The sequence below is a fragment of the Camelus dromedarius genome, chromosome 10 (assembly GCF_036321535.1).
Source record: "Camelus dromedarius isolate mCamDro1 chromosome 10, mCamDro1.pat, whole genome shotgun sequence".
Classification (NCBI taxonomy): Eukaryota; Metazoa; Chordata; class Mammalia; order Artiodactyla; family Camelidae; genus Camelus; species Camelus dromedarius.
Genome location: NC_087445.1, coordinates 72,502,357 through 72,520,004, shown reverse-complemented (window position 1 = coordinate 72,520,004; position 17,648 = coordinate 72,502,357). Strand labels below are relative to the sequence as shown.

The 17,648-nt window shown below is 49.3% G+C and overlaps 1 protein-coding gene across 11 annotated transcripts in view; it reads left to right on the top strand.

The window, feature by feature from the left end:
- Positions 1-16,207, top strand: part of KYAT1 (kynurenine aminotransferase 1) — a 28,405-nt gene extending 12,198 nt beyond the window's left edge. For 3 of the 11 annotated variants that reach the window (XM_031450639.2, XM_031450638.2, XM_064490590.1), the window contains exons 2-13: positions 7,740-7,798; positions 10,033-10,180; positions 12,032-12,181; positions 12,261-12,347; positions 12,593-12,721; positions 13,700-13,820; positions 14,160-14,236; positions 14,364-14,453; positions 14,560-14,746; positions 14,826-14,905; positions 15,460-15,546; positions 15,641-16,207. In XM_031450639.2, coding sequence (XP_031306499.2) covers positions 7,746-7,798; positions 10,033-10,180; positions 12,032-12,181; positions 12,261-12,347; positions 12,593-12,721; positions 13,700-13,820; positions 14,160-14,236; positions 14,364-14,453; positions 14,560-14,746; positions 14,826-14,905; positions 15,460-15,546; positions 15,641-15,706 — 1,275 coding nt within the window. In that variant the 5' untranslated portion in view covers positions 7,740-7,745 and the 3' untranslated portion in view covers positions 15,707-16,207. Of the gene's footprint in view, positions 1-5,114; positions 5,319-7,483; positions 7,518-7,560; positions 7,669-7,739; positions 7,799-10,032; positions 10,181-12,031; positions 12,182-12,260; positions 12,348-12,592; positions 12,722-13,699; positions 13,821-14,159; positions 14,237-14,363; positions 14,454-14,559; positions 14,747-14,825; positions 14,906-15,459; positions 15,547-15,640 lie in introns of those variants that run through there. The other 8 variants (XM_031450637.2, XM_064490586.1, XM_064490593.1 and 5 more) reach the window with 6 other exon arrangements.
- The last annotated feature ends 1,441 nt before the right edge of the window (positions 16,208-17,648 follow it).

The following is a 17,648-nucleotide window of genomic DNA, read 5'->3' as shown; positions in this document are numbered from 1 at the left end:
TGGGCTCAGACCTGGCCGTGGGCCTCTTGTCCTTTGACTGAGGGAAGCGGAAGCACACTGACACCCCCTCCCCTGACGTGACACACCATAGAATGTCCTTCCTCAGATGTTAATCACACTTACCCTCTGTTGCTCCAAGCTCTGGTTCTTAGCGACAGGGATCACAGGGCAGACTTCCAGTTTCCAGGGAGTACTCTCAGTTCTGAGAAATTGGAGGGTGAACTCTGACCACATTGACTCCTCAGCTCCTTGAGTCTCCCAGCTCTCTTCCACTCCAGGGTCTTTGCACCATCCTGGCTGCCTGGCACCCTTTCCCCTCCTTTGGGACCCAGCTTGAAGGCCACGTCCTCCAAGGAGCCCTCCCCAACTCTCACACATGGGGCTGTGCCCACAGCGCCATCTAGTGTCCTGGGCGTTCATAACAAGGCACCATGAAACAACAGAAATTTATTCTCTCAGTTCTGGAGTTTAGAAGTCCAAAATCAAGATGTCACCAGGGCCATGCTTTTCTCTCAGCTTCGGTGCCACCAGCAATCCCTGGTGTTCCTTGGCTTGTGGCTGCATCATTCTAATCTCTGCCTCTGTCATCACACGGCATTCTCCCTGTGTCTGTCTCTTCTCTTCTTATAAGGACACCAGCCATACTGGATTATGGTCCACTCTAATCCAGTATGACCTCATCTTAAATTGATTACATCTTCAAAGATCCTATTTTCAAATAAAGTCACATTCATGGGTACTGGAAGTTAGGACTTCAACATATCCTTTTGGAGGACACAATTCAAGGCATAACACACATCCTTGCACATGTCAGGAAATACTTGCTGGATAATGGAGACAGTGCTTGTGGGGCGTCTCTCGCCAGGCCTGTTCTCTGCTGTCGTCTCAGTGCTTTTCACTTCGTTCAGCTCTTTACTTGTAAGAACGGAGTGACAAGCTCCTCACGTGCAGGGCTGGAAACTGGAAGGTCAGTGTAACCCATCTAGTCACATCATTTCACAACAGTACAACACTCTAACTTTATGATAAAAGAGAAATAAAGAGAAAGTAATTTATAAACCAATAATGGATATTTTAGTATGTAAGTGCTCAGGCTTGCCCACACTGGAAGGTTCCATGAAGTAGACAGCTGTTGCACCTACTTATAAGGAATAAGTCTGGCCTGGACCGGGCAACACTCTAGCCCGGTCCCTTCTGAACCCCTCCCAAACCAGCCTCTTCCCCCAAGGTCTTTAAGAGCATCTCAGAGCCCTGAAAACTAGCAGTCTGCCCAGAGGTGGGGCACTGCCTCATCTATTCTTCACTCAGTCATCAGCGTCTCCTTAGCATATTCTCTGACCAGGCTCTGGAAAAGTGCTCCAACCATAAAATTAACCCTGCTTCTGAAAGCATCAATCCAGCAAAGTCCTGCTTCCTTGGACCCTCACGCAAATCACCCCATCAAAGTCCAAATCCTATAATAAGTTCTGAGACCCTCTTAATTGAGACACCCCACACCTCCCTGGTGTGCATTTTTCCTCATCGCCACTTGTTCAGTCACAGCTATGTTCCTGGTGGTTTGAGGCTGAGAGTTTATCATTTAGGCCTGATTTGCTCTGAATGGGGAGGTGGGGGGAGTAACAGTAGTTTAAACAAGATCCAACTCTTTCTCTCTCTCTTTCTCATCAACTAAGTCCAGAGGTAAGTGACAGCTCCTTGACCATCAGAGGCCCAGGCTCCTTCCACATTGTGGCTCTGACTTTCACCTCATGGGTAGGGAACATTTCAAATATATAGAAAATTAGCGACTAGAGTGGACTGACCCTCCAGACCTCAATTCATGGCTCATCTTACTTCATCTATTCCGTCACCCACTTCCTGAATCTGGAAAAGACACACTTCAGTGTCCCGCTGTGCTCCTGTCCTATGTCCTCTCTAAAGCAGAGACCCAGGGTGTGAGGGCAGCACCATCGGTAGTTGGTTTCTTCGAATCAGAATCCTAGCCGAGGTCCATTCCTTGTACTTGGTTGCTATGCAGCCCTCCTTCACCTCTCAGCTTTTTATTTTGAAAAAGTTGGACATACAGAAAAGGTGAAGGAGCTGTACAGCGGCCACACAGGTGCTTACCACCCAGATTCACCACTAGTTCACGCTTTGCCGTATTTTGCTAATGTTTCTCTCTTCCTTGCCTGGTTTTGTCTATGACTGTCTTCTTTCTTATTTTATTTCATTTTTAAAAATTGAAATATAGTCAGTTACAATGTGTCCATTTCTGGTGTACAGCATAATGTCCCAGTATGACTGTCTTCTTTACTGAATCTTTTGAAAGCAAGTTGCAGGGTGCAGAGGGAATAATAGCTCAGTGGTAGAGCGTGTGTTTGGCATGCACAAGGTCCTGGGTCCCATCCCCAGTGCCTCAATTAAGGGAAGAAAGAAAACAAGTTGCAGACATCCTGACCCATCACCCCTAAATACTTCCTAAGAATGCCATCCCCTTTGTGAGCACCCACATTAGCACACCAAAGACTCTTGACAGTTGATTCGGTCATGTTATCTGATATACCGGCCATATTCAGATTTCTCCAGTTGTCCTACAGATGCCTTTTGGGAACTTTTATTGTCCTTGTTGTCACCCCCAGTCTAGGATCCAGTTATGGGTCACATGTGGCATCTGTGTATTGTATCTCTTTAGTCTTTTAATCTAGAACAGCCCCCCTCACCCCCAAACGCCCACTTCTTTGTTTTGGTGCTGTGTTCCAACCCTTTGGAGGAGAGAGGGAAAGAAGGAAGGAAGGCTGGAAGGGAAAGTCTCAGACGCAGTGCAGTTCTCAGACAGCTCCAGCAAAGGCAGTGGGAGTCCTCAAGAGAGACCTGTCTCCCAGCAACAGCCTCCCTCACTGACCTTCTGGCCCTGGCTGGGAGCAGCCCCCGGACGCACGGCCTCCGTGCTGAGGATGAGGACCAGGGATGAATTTGAGGACCAGGGATGAATTTCTGAGCACAGCTGTCCCCTCAGTCAGTTAGGCTCCTGATAGTCCAGAGACACTTCCCCATGGCCATCACCAGGGCACTGCCTTTTTTTTTTAAAACCTTGGCAATTTTTAAAAATGGCTTCATTGAACTATAACACATGCGCTGTGTAATTCAGCCTTAAAGTATACCAGTCAGTGGTTTTTGGTATATTCACACTGTGAAGCCATTATCACCATCTAATTTTAGAACATTTTCTTTAGGCCAAAAAGACACCTGTTCCTATTAGCAGTCATCCCCACCGCTACCCCTACCCCCCCCACCCCACTCCCTGCCCAAGGCAATCACTAATCTGCTCTCTGTCTCTACTTCTTTTTTTTTTTGGTTGTGGGGGAACGAATTAGGTCTGTCTGTTTGTCTGCCTGTCTATCTATCTATTTACCTACCTACCTAACTACGTATCTATTTATTTAATGGAGGTACTGGCGATTGAACCCAGGACCTCGTGCATGCTAAGCATACACTCTACCACTGAGCTGTACCCTCCCTGGATCTTCCTCTGTCTCTATAGGTTTGTCTGTTTCATGTCAATGGAATCATACAATCTGTGGTCTTTTGTGACTGGCTCCTACTGCTTAGCACGTTTTCATCCATGTCGTAGTGTGTGAGCGCTTCACTCCCACTTACTGTCAGATGGCGTTGTTAAATCATATAGATTTACCACATTGTCCCTCAGCTGATGGGCATTTAGGTTGTCTCCACTTTTTTGACTATTAGTAATCATGCTTCTTATGAATATTACATACAAGTTTTTGTGTGGACTTTTTTTTCTTCATGAATAGGGTATATATACCTAGGAGTGGAATTGCTAGGTCACATGGTAACTCTATGTTTAACATTTTGAGAAACTTCTAGACTGTTTTCCACAGCAGCTGCACCATTTCACATTCCCAGAAGCAACGTACAAGGGTTCCAATTTCTCACCATCCTCGAAATACTTGTAATTATCTGTCTTATTTGTTATAGCCATTCCAGTGGGTGTGGAGTGGTGTCTTAATGTGGCACTTCTCAGGTGCTGACTAGCCATTTAGATCTCTTTGGAGACACTCAGATTTACAATTTGCAAATATTTTCTCCCATACTGTGGGTTGTCTTCTTGCTTTCTTGATGGTATCCTTTGAGACACAAAAGTTTTTAATTTTGATGAAGTCCATTTTATCTACTTTTTCTTTCATTGTTTGTGCTTTCGGTGTTGCATATAAGAAACTATCTTCTAACTTACGGTCATGAAGATTTACTCCTGTTTCCTTCTAGGGGTTTTATGGTTTTAGGTCTTACATTTAGGTCTGTGATCTACTTTGAGTTAATTTTTGTTACAGTGTGAGGTAAGGACCCAAGTTCATTCTTTTGCATGTGTACATCCAGTTGTCCCAGCACCATTTGTTGAAAAGACTGTTCTTTCCTCATTGAATTCTCTTGGCATCCTTGTCAAATAGCAACTGGCTGTAAAAGCTAGAGTTTATGTCTGGACTTTCAATTCTATCCCATTGATTTATATGTCTATTCTTATGCCTGTACCATACTTTCTTGGTTCCTTTAGCTTTTCAACGAGCTTTGAAATTGTGCAGTGTATCTTTCAACTTTTTTCTTCTTTTTCAAGGCATTTGCTTTTTTATTTATGTGTTAAGTCTGCATTTGTCTATAATGCTCCAGGCTTTTTTTCCCCTTGCACTTTATTGAAGAAACAGGGTAAGTGGTTCTATGGAGTTTCCATCAGCCTGAATTTGTTGATTGCATCTCTGTGGTGTCATTTAACGTGTTCTTCTGTCCCTTGTATTTTAGTAATCCAGAAGCATGATCTGATTTAGATCTGGTTTTAGCACAGGAATAATTTGTAAGTGGTATGTGTGTTTCCAGAGTGAGAGCATAGTGCAGAGTTGACTCTGTGATGTTAGGGGCCAGCCATAGTCTTCCCCTGGCTCATATTTCATTAGAGGTGACTTATGTTTGGAAAGGGTCTCTCTGGTGGCTGGAGGAGGGGGGTTCACGGGGTGGTTTCAAGGATGGAGGGATACTTGTGCACTTGTGCAATAAAACCCTTGTTGCCATGCCCGGTACACAGTGACTGCCCAGTAAATACTAGCTCTTATTGTTGTTGTTACTAGAGCTGTGTGTGTGGGACCCAAGTCCTGGGCTCGGAGCCAGTTTCTGGCCAGTGCATTCTCCTCTGCCCTCAGAGGAGACATCATCAGTGCCCCAAGGCTCTGGGAGGCATGTTCAGGAATACAGCGGCCATCTATTTGCATCTGGTGGGGCCCCTCTGGGGAAAGAAGTCTGGAGCTTCGCTCACCCGGTGCTTGCACCAGACTGTAAGTGCCCTTCATGCTCTGCTGCCTGCATTACCCAGAGCTCCTGGGAACTAGCTTGGTCCTGGCTTCAAAGCTGTGCACGGGCCTCCTCTTTCAAGAAGCCTTCTCTGACTGCGGCCTGGGTGTGGGCCCTTCCCTTGCCCTTGCTTCTAATCTAGAACTTGTAGCTCTGCATCTGAATGGTCTTCTTGGTGCTGCTGCCTCCCCATCATGCCCTGTGCCCAGCCCAGTGTTCAGTACACAGTAGGTGCTCAGTAAACTTTGGCTGAATAAATACATTATGCATAAGACCAAGAATAGTCACTGTTTCCTTACTTATCCCAAGTCTGGTGTGACATACTTAAAAGTCACTCCTTTGAGCACCCCACGTTTCTGGGATCCCATTTTTATCTCCTTCCTAAACTCATTCATCACCATTCACCTCTTTTGCTCTCTCTCTGTGCTCCTGTTCCCCTCTAGTCCTTCCCCCACCCCAACCCTCCTCAAACTTCCCTCCCTCCAACTTTACTCCCACCCCTGCCGCTGCCCCGACTCATCTTCACTTCATTATTTTTTTTAATATGATGTATACCCAAAAGTAATCCCTCATGTCATTGAATCCCTAACACCATCACTTATATGATGCGCTGTTATTTTATGCACTAGTGAGGGGGAAATTGCCAATTAAACTAATGCTATAGATTCTAAGACACATCTGAATTCAGAGAGAGTGCAATGTGAAAAAATATGCATATCAGAATCAATCAAATATGGTATGATCTACGTACAAAAAGCTTAGAAACATAGAAAAGCACACCTATAACTAAATCACCTACAATTCCACCACTCAGAGAGAACCTTTGTTAACATTTTGATATGTTCCCTTCCAAACTTTTTTTCCTATTCACATCAGGTTATAGAAAAAAAAGTGTGTGTATATATACATATATGGGTATATTTTTTATAAAGCATAATGAGTCCATATATACTATTTTGCAGCCTACTTTATTGATATCGGTATATCACACTGATAAATATTCCTCTAAAATGTGATTTTTCTCCCACATTTTTTAATCATAAAAATAAAATTTGTATTTTAGAAAATTTAGAAAATAAGAAAATTATAAGTAATGAAGAGAAGAAAAAAATATCTGTTAACTAACAAACCAAAGATAATCACTGCTAACTGACATTTTGGTGATAACATGATTTTCCCTGGCAGGGATCACCCTCTCATTGTTAACTATTTTGACATGTACCAAGTGCCAGGCCTGATGATAGGTGTCAGGGATTCAGTGAAGGGTCAGGGCTGCCACCGTTGGCAAAGCACCCACTGTGAGGTGCCAGGCCCCCTGCTGGGCTCTCTGTGACTCACTCACATGAGCGGGACTCCCCAGGTGATGGGAAAGCCTGGGCCATATGCAGACGGTCCCCGGGTCTTTCTCCAGGGCGAGGGCCAGGTGCTAGGAGCCTTGCTATTGCCACCACCCTGACCAGGGTCCTATCCAGCTCCTCCAACCTTGGGCAGGTCTCTGAACCTCTTTGAGCCTCAGTGTCCTCATCTTTAGAGGGGGATTATCAGGGCCCCTCTGATGGGGTGCTGTGGGAGACTGAGCAGGAGGAACAGTAAGGGCTCACTATTAGCCACAGCAGGGGTCTCCACCACCTGCCAGCCATCTGAGACCCAAACCCACAGGAAGCTCCAAGGGACCACGAAGCCCATGTTCTTGTTACACCATGGGGAGACTGAGGCCGGGCAGAGCTACATCACCTGTGCAGTGTCACCCAGCCAAGGCGGGCTTAGGACCTGAGTTTGGAGGTTCTCAGGCCTGGCCAGTGTCTACATACCTGTGGTTGGGGAGGATGCTGGCCTGGAAGGAATGCAGAGGAGGGTGGAGGGGGCCCCTGAGCCTCCTAGGATTGAGCAAGTGTCCCGGAAACCCGAGTCAGAATGAGGCCTTGCCTCAGACAAGCCTGAGTCTACTTGTTGTGTGACCTTGAACACATCACTCTCCCTGCTCCCTCCTCCTTTTTCTCGTCTATAAAATGGGCCCAGCCAGCTTGTTCTGAGAAGTAAATGGAAGAGCTTAGCAAGATCTCTATAAACGGAAGCTGCTGAAGTCACTGTCGCCATAAGCCTTCCCCTGCTCCTCCTGGGTCACACTTTAACCTGACTGAAGCCAGGGTGTGTCTCAGGTTACATGGAACCTGGGCTGGCAGGTAGGCGGGTCCAGGCTCTTGGAGTGGGGAGGAGCTGGGCAGAGTCTGGCCCAGACAGATGCGGGAGAGGCCGGCAGGAGCCTGCCCTGCTCTCTGGAAGCCCCGCTCTCCGTCTTCTGGAGCAGTGGACCGAGGAGGCTGTGGTTAGAAAGTAATTACCCCCCGGGGAGCCCAGGCTGCTGCACCACTGCCACGCTGACCTTCTGCTTGCTCTGTCTCCAGCTCGCCATGGCCAAACGACTGCCGGCTCGAAGGCTGGACGGGATCGACCACAACCCGTGGTGAGCCGGGCAGGGCCAGGGAAGTGCGTGGGTGTCCCCTTGGGCACTTGGGCAGGACAGGGCTGGCAGTCCATGGATTTGCAGGAACTCATTGCTACCAAGGACAGCCACGTACTCAGATGGGGAGATTTGCAGGCACAGCCCACAAGCGACGAGACCCACGGCAGCCGGCTTGGGTTGGGATCTCAGCTTCACCCTGCTTGGCTGTGGCACTGGGGCCAGGACACACCTGCTCTGACCCTCAGGTCCCCAGCTGGGAAATGGAGATAATTCTTTTTCCTTTGAAGGGCCTGGGAAGATGAGGTGAAATATTGTGTGAGCGATGATCATTACCCAGGCACCAGGCTGAGGGCTTTCCAGGGGTCCTTTCATTTCACACTTAGTACGGAGCAGGATGAGCTAAGGAATACAAGAAGGTAACATACAGGCAGCTCCTGACTGACATTTGCAGAAGTTAATATCTTTTCTACTGACTAACTCTAAATACGAAGGCGTTTGTGCCCATTGTCACGAGTGATATGATGGATGCCATGGAAGATGTGTGAGAAAGGTTTAACGAACTTCCTGCTTCTCCCCAACCCACCCCGCTCCCCCAGCCCATTCCACCTTTGATCAAGGATGTAGAGACACCTCTGTACTTAAAAAAAAAATCATTAGCTGTTGTTTTCACAAAAAATGGGACCATTTTTTCTTTCAAACTCCCCTCCTGTAGAGTACTTTTGTGTTTTGCAAAGATCTTCCACCTCCATCTTCTCTGCTGTCCCACAGTGTTTGGGATGGGGGAGCCAGGTCTAATGGCCCTACAGAGTCTGGCTGCCCTCTAAGTTGGGCCTTCAGGGTCCTGTTCCCCAGGCTGCCGCCCTCTGTCCTCTCTGTAAGGCAGGTGGGCAGGCTTGTGGCCCACTTTGCAGGTAACAGAAAATCCAACTCAGAGGGAGGAAATGACAAAGAGGCAGGCTGGGAGAGGCAGCAGGAATCTTTCCTGACTCATAGAGCCAACAGACTCTGGGCCTGTTACCCCCATTGTACGGAAGGGAAGCCTGAGGCCAGGAGACGCTGTCTCACGCAGAGGCAGGACAGAGCAGGAGCTAGCCTGGGAGGAATGTACGAGACAGGAGAGGAATGCCAGGAGGGATGAGGGCTATGAGAGGCCCCAGGTTCCTGCTGACCCCAGGGTGGTAGCCTGAGGATCAGGACCCTAGAGGCCCAACCTTCAGGGCAGCTGGTCTCTGTAGGGTGTTTGAGCCTGGTTCCCCTGTCCCAGCCACCATGGAACATCTAACACCTGATTTTGCATCTCAGCCCTGCCTTTAGTTGCTGTGTGACTCGGGGCAGGTCACTGACCTCTCTGAGCCTTAGCAACTCTGTGTCTGCAAAGACACTGTGGCACTCTGGGGAGAAAATGATCAGTTTCAGACATAATGATATTCACTGTTATGCAAATTCGTCATTGAAGCCTGCCTACTCTGCCCCCAACCAACCTGGAACCCCATACCAGCCTCTTCATCTGGCCTCTCAGCCTCTCTCCCAGTTTCCCTGAAGAGGTGGCCGCCTGGTAGGGCCAGAAGAAAAGTGGTCAGGGGCCAGAGACAGCAGATGGCAGGGATGGGGGGGCCCCATTCTGTCCAGGGTCATGGTCAAAAGCATAACCTCTACTTCAGACAGATACGGAGTCAAAGTCTGGCCGTGCTAACTGGGAGCCACTCGGCAAGTCACCCGAAACCTCAGCTTCTCCGTCCCCACTGAGACCGGGAAGCAGAATGTCCCTCAGACTATTAAGGGTTACATGAGCAAGGATTTCAAACTAGGGTGCTGACAGACACATGAATGGTCATGAAACCATTTAGGAGAGCTCAACAAGTATTTCTAAAGAATAGAGTAGGGTAGGACGGAGATACTGCTCTGCATCACAGCAGGAGGCTGTCGGCTCCGTGCCTGTGCTCTGCAAGGTTTGCAGTGTAAAGGTGATTTGTTACCATGGACCAGGGTGGAAAGTTGGTAAGTTGGAAAGCCCCTGGGCTGAGATAAGTGATCAGCCTGGAGCTTGCCTATTCTCAAAGTGTAGGACTAGTTATGACCAGAAACAGATCTTCAGGCCAGGTGAATACTAACTATCCAGTTTTTCTAGAATGAGCCCAGTACTTTGTTCATCCTGCTCTGGAAGCAAGCGGAAGTCAGAAAGGGGTGGAGGGGTAGACAGGTGGCCCGGTACCAACTCTCTGTTTGTTGCCCAGGGTGGAGTTTGGCAAACTGGCCAGTGAGGCTGATGTCGTGAACTTGGGCCAAGGCTTCCCCGACTTCCCACCCCCAGACTTCGCTGTGGAAGCCTTTCAGCACGCCGTCAGCAGGGACTTCATGCTCAACCAGTATACAAAGGCATTTGTGAGTCTTCCAGCCCCTCCCGGGGCCCCTGGACATAGGTCTCTAAGGAGGCCCTAGGGGAGGAAGGGGCAGGTATTTCTGGGCAGCAGGCCTGTCTGGGTGTCGGAGTTCATCAGGCAGTTCAGTGTTTACTGACTGTCTCCTCTGTTCCAGGCCCTAGGACAGTTCATGGTCCCGGGAAAAGACAGACAAAAATAAATAAATAAATAAATTAGCAGAGAGCTCATGGTCTAGTGGGAAAAGCAGACCAAAAAAACAAAACAAAAGCAGAAAATGAAGGAAGTTGGTAGCCTGTGATGGAGAAGGATGGGGTACTTGAGAACAAGAAGGAGGGAATGAAACCTGAAGGAGAGGACACCTAAGCTGAGTCCTGAAAGACAAGCTGCTGATTGTTTTGACTCTAAATCCAAAGTCTTTCTGTAAAGAATGACAGAGTAAATATTTGCCAGCCCTTGGAGTAGAACAGTAGTTCTTAAAGTTTGGTGTGCATCTCACTGCCTGGGGGAAGGTTCCGTCAAATCTCATTACCCAGAGATAACCACTGCCAACAATTTGCTACTTGGCTGAGTGTTTAGCCTTTTGAACTTTGAAGTTTTTTAAATGCTTATATAAAGACACACACACACGGACATGAGATTTGTGGGGTTTTTTAACCCAAACGTACTCACTCTATAAATAATGTTCCGTAACTTGTTTATTTCACTATATAATGTGTAATAGGCATCTTTTCATGTCGAATTGCCTCCTTCTTTTAATGGCTGCATAGTATTCCACTGCCTAGATGTGTCATCATTTACTTATGTAGCCCTGCACAGATGGTCTGATTAAGATATCTCACCTTTATAACCAGTGTCACAGTGACTTTCTCTGTGTGTACACCTTTGTACACATGTGACTGTTTCAGTCAGATAAATCCTTAGAAGTAAAACTAGGGAATCAAAGAGTGTAAGCATTTTAGCCTGTGATGGATGTTGTCAAATTGCCCTCCAGTGAGGTTTACTCACATTCTCCCCAACAGGCTGGTCTTAGGGCTGGCTGTTCGTTCCTTTCATATGTGTATTGGGCTTCAGTACTTCTTTCATGACGGACCTAATTTTTTTCATTTGGATGTATATCTTTGTTGTGTTGCTTTGCAAGACTCTTTGTATACTAAATGTCTTACCTCTTTCTCTTATGTTACAATGTTTCTCTCTTTGTCTTTTAACTTTGCTCATGAGATATTTTGCTGTGCAGAAAGTTTTCATTTTTATGCAGTCAAATCTGGTTTAGTGAATTATTTAGTTAAGTTCTTGATCTTAGGTTTCAATCTCTTGGCTTAGCCTGGAATGTATTATAAGTGTCCTTAGCGAACAGGCATGCAGATTCAATCTTCCTCTCAAAGTGGGGTGCTTCCAAAGCTGCAACATAATGTCTTATTTATGCATTTCAACTAGTGTTACCTTGGGCAAGTCATTTCCTTTCTCTGGGTCTTTGTTTCTCTACCTGTCAAATGGTAGGGATCAAATAATACCTCTCTTGCAAGGCTGCCAAGAGAATCAGATGGCATGAAAGTGCTTTTTAAACTTAAAAGGGAGGTGTGTGAAGTGTGGAGTTGCTGCTTCTTCACAAACACCATTGGACTGTTCTCCATGAAGGCATGTGCTCTGTCTGGTTCTCCACCAAATCTCAGCCCAGGATGCTGGGCCTGGCATGGAGCAGGCTTCATGGCAAGTGAGATGAAAGAACTCACCCCATAGGAGCTGATTCTGCCCCCAGGCCTGCTGCTGGGAGATGCTAGAATTGCCAGGATGCAGCTGAGCTGGAGGGTGGGCTCAGGCTGAGCCGGGTGGCTGACCCCTGCTGTCCTGGCAGGGTTACCCACCGCTGACAAAGATCCTGGCAAGTTTCTTCGGGAAGTTTCTGGGACAGGTGATAGACCCGCTCAAGAACGTGCTGGTGACTGTGGGTGCCTATGGGGCCCTGTTCACAGCCTTCCAGGCCCTGGTGGATGTAGGAGATGAGGTGAGTGGGCAAAGCTAGGGCTGGGTGGGAGTGATGGGTCAGGGGGTGCTGACCTCAGCTAATCTGACCCTTGTACCAGGTCATCATCATCGAGCCCTTTTTTGACTGTTACGAGCCCATGACTTTGATGGCAGGGGGTCGCCCTGTATTTGTGTCCCTGAAGCCGGTGAGGATGCTGGTTGGGGTGTGGGTGGGCAGAGGAGTCCAAGGAGTGTGCTAGGTTGGACCCTGGGAGGTGGGAAAGAAGGAAGGAAGTGTAGGAGGCTGGTTTCTTCAGGATGGAAGGAGTGGTGTCTGGAGCCCCAGAGGAGAGAGAGTGGGGACAGATGCCTGGCGGGGAGGAAGGCTAGATACCTAGAGATGAATGTCAGGTAGGTAACTATTGTCACCCCCTCCCATCTCCTCTTGCAGTGCCCCACCCAGGACAGGGAACTGGATTCCAGCAGTAACTGGCAGCTGGATCCCACAGAGCTAGCCAGCAAGTTCACATCTCGCACCAAAGCCCTCATCCTCAACACACCCAACAACCCCTTGGGAAAGGTACCTGAGAGACCTCCTCCTGGGGACCCCTCCAGATTGGCTCATGTCCTTGCTCTGTTACTCATGTACTACCTTGGGACCTCAGTTTCTTCATCTGTGAAGTGGGTGGGCTCCCTGCGATAAACACTGAGGACTGAGGCTCCCAGGGGTCCCAGGGACAGGGGCAGGGATCCTCGGGGAAGGTATCAGAGCTAGGGTAGTGGACTGGGCTGGGTGCCTCTGTTACTTCCCCATGATCCTGGGACAGTGACTTCACCTCTCCAGGGTTTTCTCATCTGTACAATGGGAACATGACAGAACTAATATCAGGAAGACCCAGGCTTCCACTCGTGTTTCTCCTTTCCTCCCTCAGTCACAAGGCTTCTGACACTAGATATGTAGGTTTTTTCCCACGCCAAGCAGTTCTCAGTGAGACCAGCTGGGTGTCCCACAGTTTAACTCAATTTAATTCAATTCCGACACTCTCTTCCTGGAGATGGCGTCGGATCCCACAGGTGAAGGGCTCAGTCCTACCCCACCTCAGACTCCAATCACAAGTCCAGGTTATCCCCTGTGCTTCTGACCTGTGGCTGTACATCTGAGGTGCCCACAACCCTCCTCAGGTTCAATTAATTTGCTGGAGTGGCTCACAGAACTCAGTACCTCCATTAACTGTTACTGTAACAGTAACCCTGTTTTTTTTAATGGAGGTACTGGGGATTGAACCCAGGACCTCGTGAATGCTAAGCATGAGCTCTACCACTGAGCTATACCCCCCACCCACCCCCGCTTAGGAATTTACAAGGGTTTTAGGAGTTCTGTGCCAGGAACTGGGGCAGAGACCAATATATATATTCTTCTGTTACCTCACAACTGACCTCACAGGGTTTCTGTTGGAGGGGTACAATAGAATTGGGCAGAAAAGCCCATAGCACTGGCTCTGGCTGTGTCCTTTCATCTCTCTGAGCAGGTCTCTCTGTTTGGGGACGGTCCCTGCAGGTGTTCTCCAGGGCAGAACTGGAGCTGGTGGCCAGCCTGTGCCAGCAGCATGACGTGGTATGCATCACGGACGAGGTCTACCAGTGGCTAGTCTACGATGGGTACCAGCACATCAGCATTGGTGAGCCGAGGCAGCCAGGGTACCCCATTCCCCTGGACACTTGTGGCCCAACCTTGGAGTCAGCGCAGGTCTGGTGATTAGGACCAAGGGGTCTGGACCCAAACAGGTCAGGGGACCTGGGGCAGTGACCTCACCTCTCTAAGAACCGGGGAACACAATGGCACTTGCCTCCCAGTGTTGTCATGAAGATGAGCTGAAATAAGTCCTGTAGATAGCTTAGTACAGAGGGGAGTCCAGAATGTTGAGAGCAGGAGTGCCTGCTGGGGCCCAGCCACCACCCCTCCCCCTCGCCCTCCCCCCACCCCTATCTCAGCAGCCATTCTCTTTGGCCTTGGGCAGCCAGCCTCCCTGGCATGTGGGAACGCACCCTGACCGTTGGCAGCGCTGGCAAGACTTTTAGTGTCACAGGCTGGAAGGTGAGTCAACGAGGGTGGGGGTGACCCCTCCCACTATGATCCTTGGCAGGAGAGGCTGGCCTGGGAATCCAGAAAGGGTTTGGCCAGGCACTGAAGGGCTCACCCCCAACCTGTGTTCCTGGTCCAGGTGGGCTGGGTCCTGGGCCCGGACAGTCTCCTGAAGCACCTGCGCACTGTGCACCAGAACTCTGTCTATCACTGTCCCACGCAGGGCCAGGTGAGGAGGGGCGGGCCCACACCGCAGGGGGAGGGGGCGGGACAGCAAGGGACCCAGGCTGGCTCCAGGGTCAGGTCACATCCTTTTGTTCCTTTCCCCTCCCTAGGCCGCAGTAGCCCAGTGCTTCGAGCAGGAGCAGATGCTCTTTGGCCAGCCCAGCAGCTACTTTGCGCAGCTCCCTCAGGCCATACAGCACAACCGGGACCACATGATACGAAGCCTGCAATCGGTGGGCCTGAGGCCTGTGATCCCCCAGGGCAGCTACTTCCTCATCACAGACATCTCAGACTTCAGTGAGTGAGACTGGCCTGGCTGGACTGGGTATCGGGGCCTGGAGGCTGCCCAGGGCTCAGTTTGGCCTCTGTTCCCCAGAGAGCAAGATGCCGGACTTGCCCGGAGCTGCAGATGAGCCCTATGACAGACGCTTTGTCAAGTGGATGATCAAGAACAAGGTAGGCTGAGCCTCTGCCAGTGCCACGTTTTATGTATCTTTTACAGGCTGTGCGCCAGTAAGGGTGCCCGACGTGGGGGGCTGATGCACCAAACCCAGCCCAGCCTCTGCTGTGAGCCATGGTACAGGGTTGCATCCATTTCAAGGAATGGGGGAGCCTGTTTTTAATCTGCTCAAAGATACTTTGTGGGCTGGTAGGAATTCCTGCCCTCTGGGGCCTCAGTCTTTCCATCTGTACAGGGAGGAGCTGACCCATTAGTTCTGAGGTCCATCCAGCTCTGAGCTATGATTCTAAGACTTATTTCTTCTCTGGCTCTTCCCTGACCTGCCACATGATCTCCCCTCTCGGCCTCCCTCTCCCCTCTGTACATAAGGAGAGAATTGGAATGATGCTCTGCGATGCTTTTCCTCTGACCTTGACATAGAAATGGGAGGTGCGGCATTGAAGCTGTCTTTCCCCCGCCACCCCATGAGGGAGCCTCTCTGTCCCTCAGAGCCCCCCGAGGCCTGCTGGGCTGTGGGGCCCTGTTGAGACTTGGGCTTACTCCTCCCCAGGGCTTAGTGGCCATCCCGGTCTCCGTCTTCTACAGTGTGCCACACCGGAAGCTCTTTGACCACTATATCCGCTTCTGTTTCATGAAGGTAGGGGACAAACCTAGGGGAGGGAAGGCCTCCCCAGCTTCCCAAGGCCCCCTAGGGGTTTGAAGACAGAGGTGGGACCAATCTGTTGGTGCAGGATGAATCCACGCTCCAGGCCATGGACCAGAAGCTACAGATGTGGAAGGATGAGCTCAGGCCCTGACACCACCCCCTTGGCCCTGCCCTGCCTGTTCCCTGCAGGCTCTGCAGAGCTATGTCTTTGTCCAGGTTTCAGCCATCCCAGATTAGGAGTAGATGGTGGTGGAGGATCCTTTCTCTGTAACACAGAATGACCCCAGGGAAGAGCCCCCTTTTGGTCTTGGGGGAATCAGGAGCACCTCCCCATGGTGCATAGCTATGTTCCTTCTGCAGAGGTGAGGGAGGCCTGACCTGGGCCTCTCCCTGGCCCTCCTTATGCTGGGCTATAGTGTCTTGAGTCCCTTCTAGCCTCCCCAGACTCAACTGGAACTCAACGGGCAGAGCTCAACAGTGTATGGCCTTGGGTCCCAGCCCTGGCCCCAGCCGTGCACTGGCCCCTTGACTAGCCTCAGGCTTCCCTTCCTTTCCTTATTGAACCTTGACCTTGGATAAGCTGCCTTTAGGTTTGAGTCCTCAGGACAGTACATTTTGCCCATAATAAAGTTTTAAGTTATTCAGACCCTTATTGGCTGCTTCTCTCTGCTTCACACCCTGATGCTGATTGCTGACGGGAACCTCCATGAACCTCCGTGAACCTCCATGAACCTCTGAACCTCAGATCCCAGCCTCTTTATACAAATGTGTTTGAGGCCCAGAGAAGGGCAGGGACTTGGGACTTGTCTGAGGTCACTCAGTTAATGATAAAATCAGGCCTAGGGGCTCAGATATGTGTTACTGTTGATGGGTGAGTGTGTGTGTGTGTGTGTTGTGTGTGAGTGATGGGGGCCTATGATTATTGTGCACCCTTGCGTGCTGAGCACTTGGATGCTCATCATCTCATTAAACAAACAACCCTCTGAGACAGGAATTACTGCCTCCATTTTGCAAGTGAGGAAACCACTTTGGAGGTGAGGTGACATCCAGCTGGCAAAAGGTAGATGTGGGATTTGGTCCCAGGGGTGGGCCTCCCACTGGAAAACAATCAGCAATCAACTCCTGAATTCTTTGGGAAGGTGGTGCCAGGGACTTAAAGTTGCATCTGCATAGGAAGTTCATGGGTTTTGCTCAGATTGTATATTTAATTGGGGGAGCTAATGGGAACATATGGTATAATAAAGTATATTTGGTCTTTGCCCCTAATTCCTGGCACAGAGCTCCCAAAACCCTTGGAATTTCCTGAATGATAGTGTCTTTCGTTATTCAAAATGAACCCCTTTGACCAAGTGATCAGAGGGTCAGAACTTTCAGTCCCAACCCCAGACCCCAAGTAGGCGAAAGGGACTGGAAGATGAGTTCAGTCTCATGTTTAATCAACCATGCACATGTGATAAAATTCCACATAAAAACCCTGAATCAGTAAGACTCAGGGAGCTTCTGGTTGGTGAACACGATGAGCTCATAGGGTGGCCCATCAGGAGAGGGCATGGAATCTCTGCAGCTCCCTCCCCCAAGACCTCACTCTATGTACCTCTTCTGTTTGGCTGTTCCTGAATTGTATCTTTTATAATAAAACTGTAATTGTAAATCTAGCACTTTCCTGAGTACTATGAATCATTTTAGCAAATTGTTGAATCTGAAGGGGGTCATGGAAATGTTGGAATTGTAGTCAGCTAAGCAGAAGTGTGGGTGAACTGGGGACCTCATTTGCTGCTGGCATCTGAATGGGACGCAGTCTTATGGGACTGAGCCCTTAACCTATGAGGTCTGTGCCAACTTGTCAGAATTAAAGTGTAGGACACCCACTTGGTGTCAGAGAATTCCTGTTAGAACGTGTTTGGTGTTAATGACAGAGGATACTTTTCCTCCCACCCCTTCCAGACCATAACTTTGTACTCCTACCACCGTTCCAAAGTCAAGATTGTGAAACAAAATAACAACTCAGAGGCTCAGGCTTGGAGCCTCTTTGCTATACAACACATAGCCTGATAAGAATAAAGTTCTCCATGGGGGAAACCCACAGATTTCTC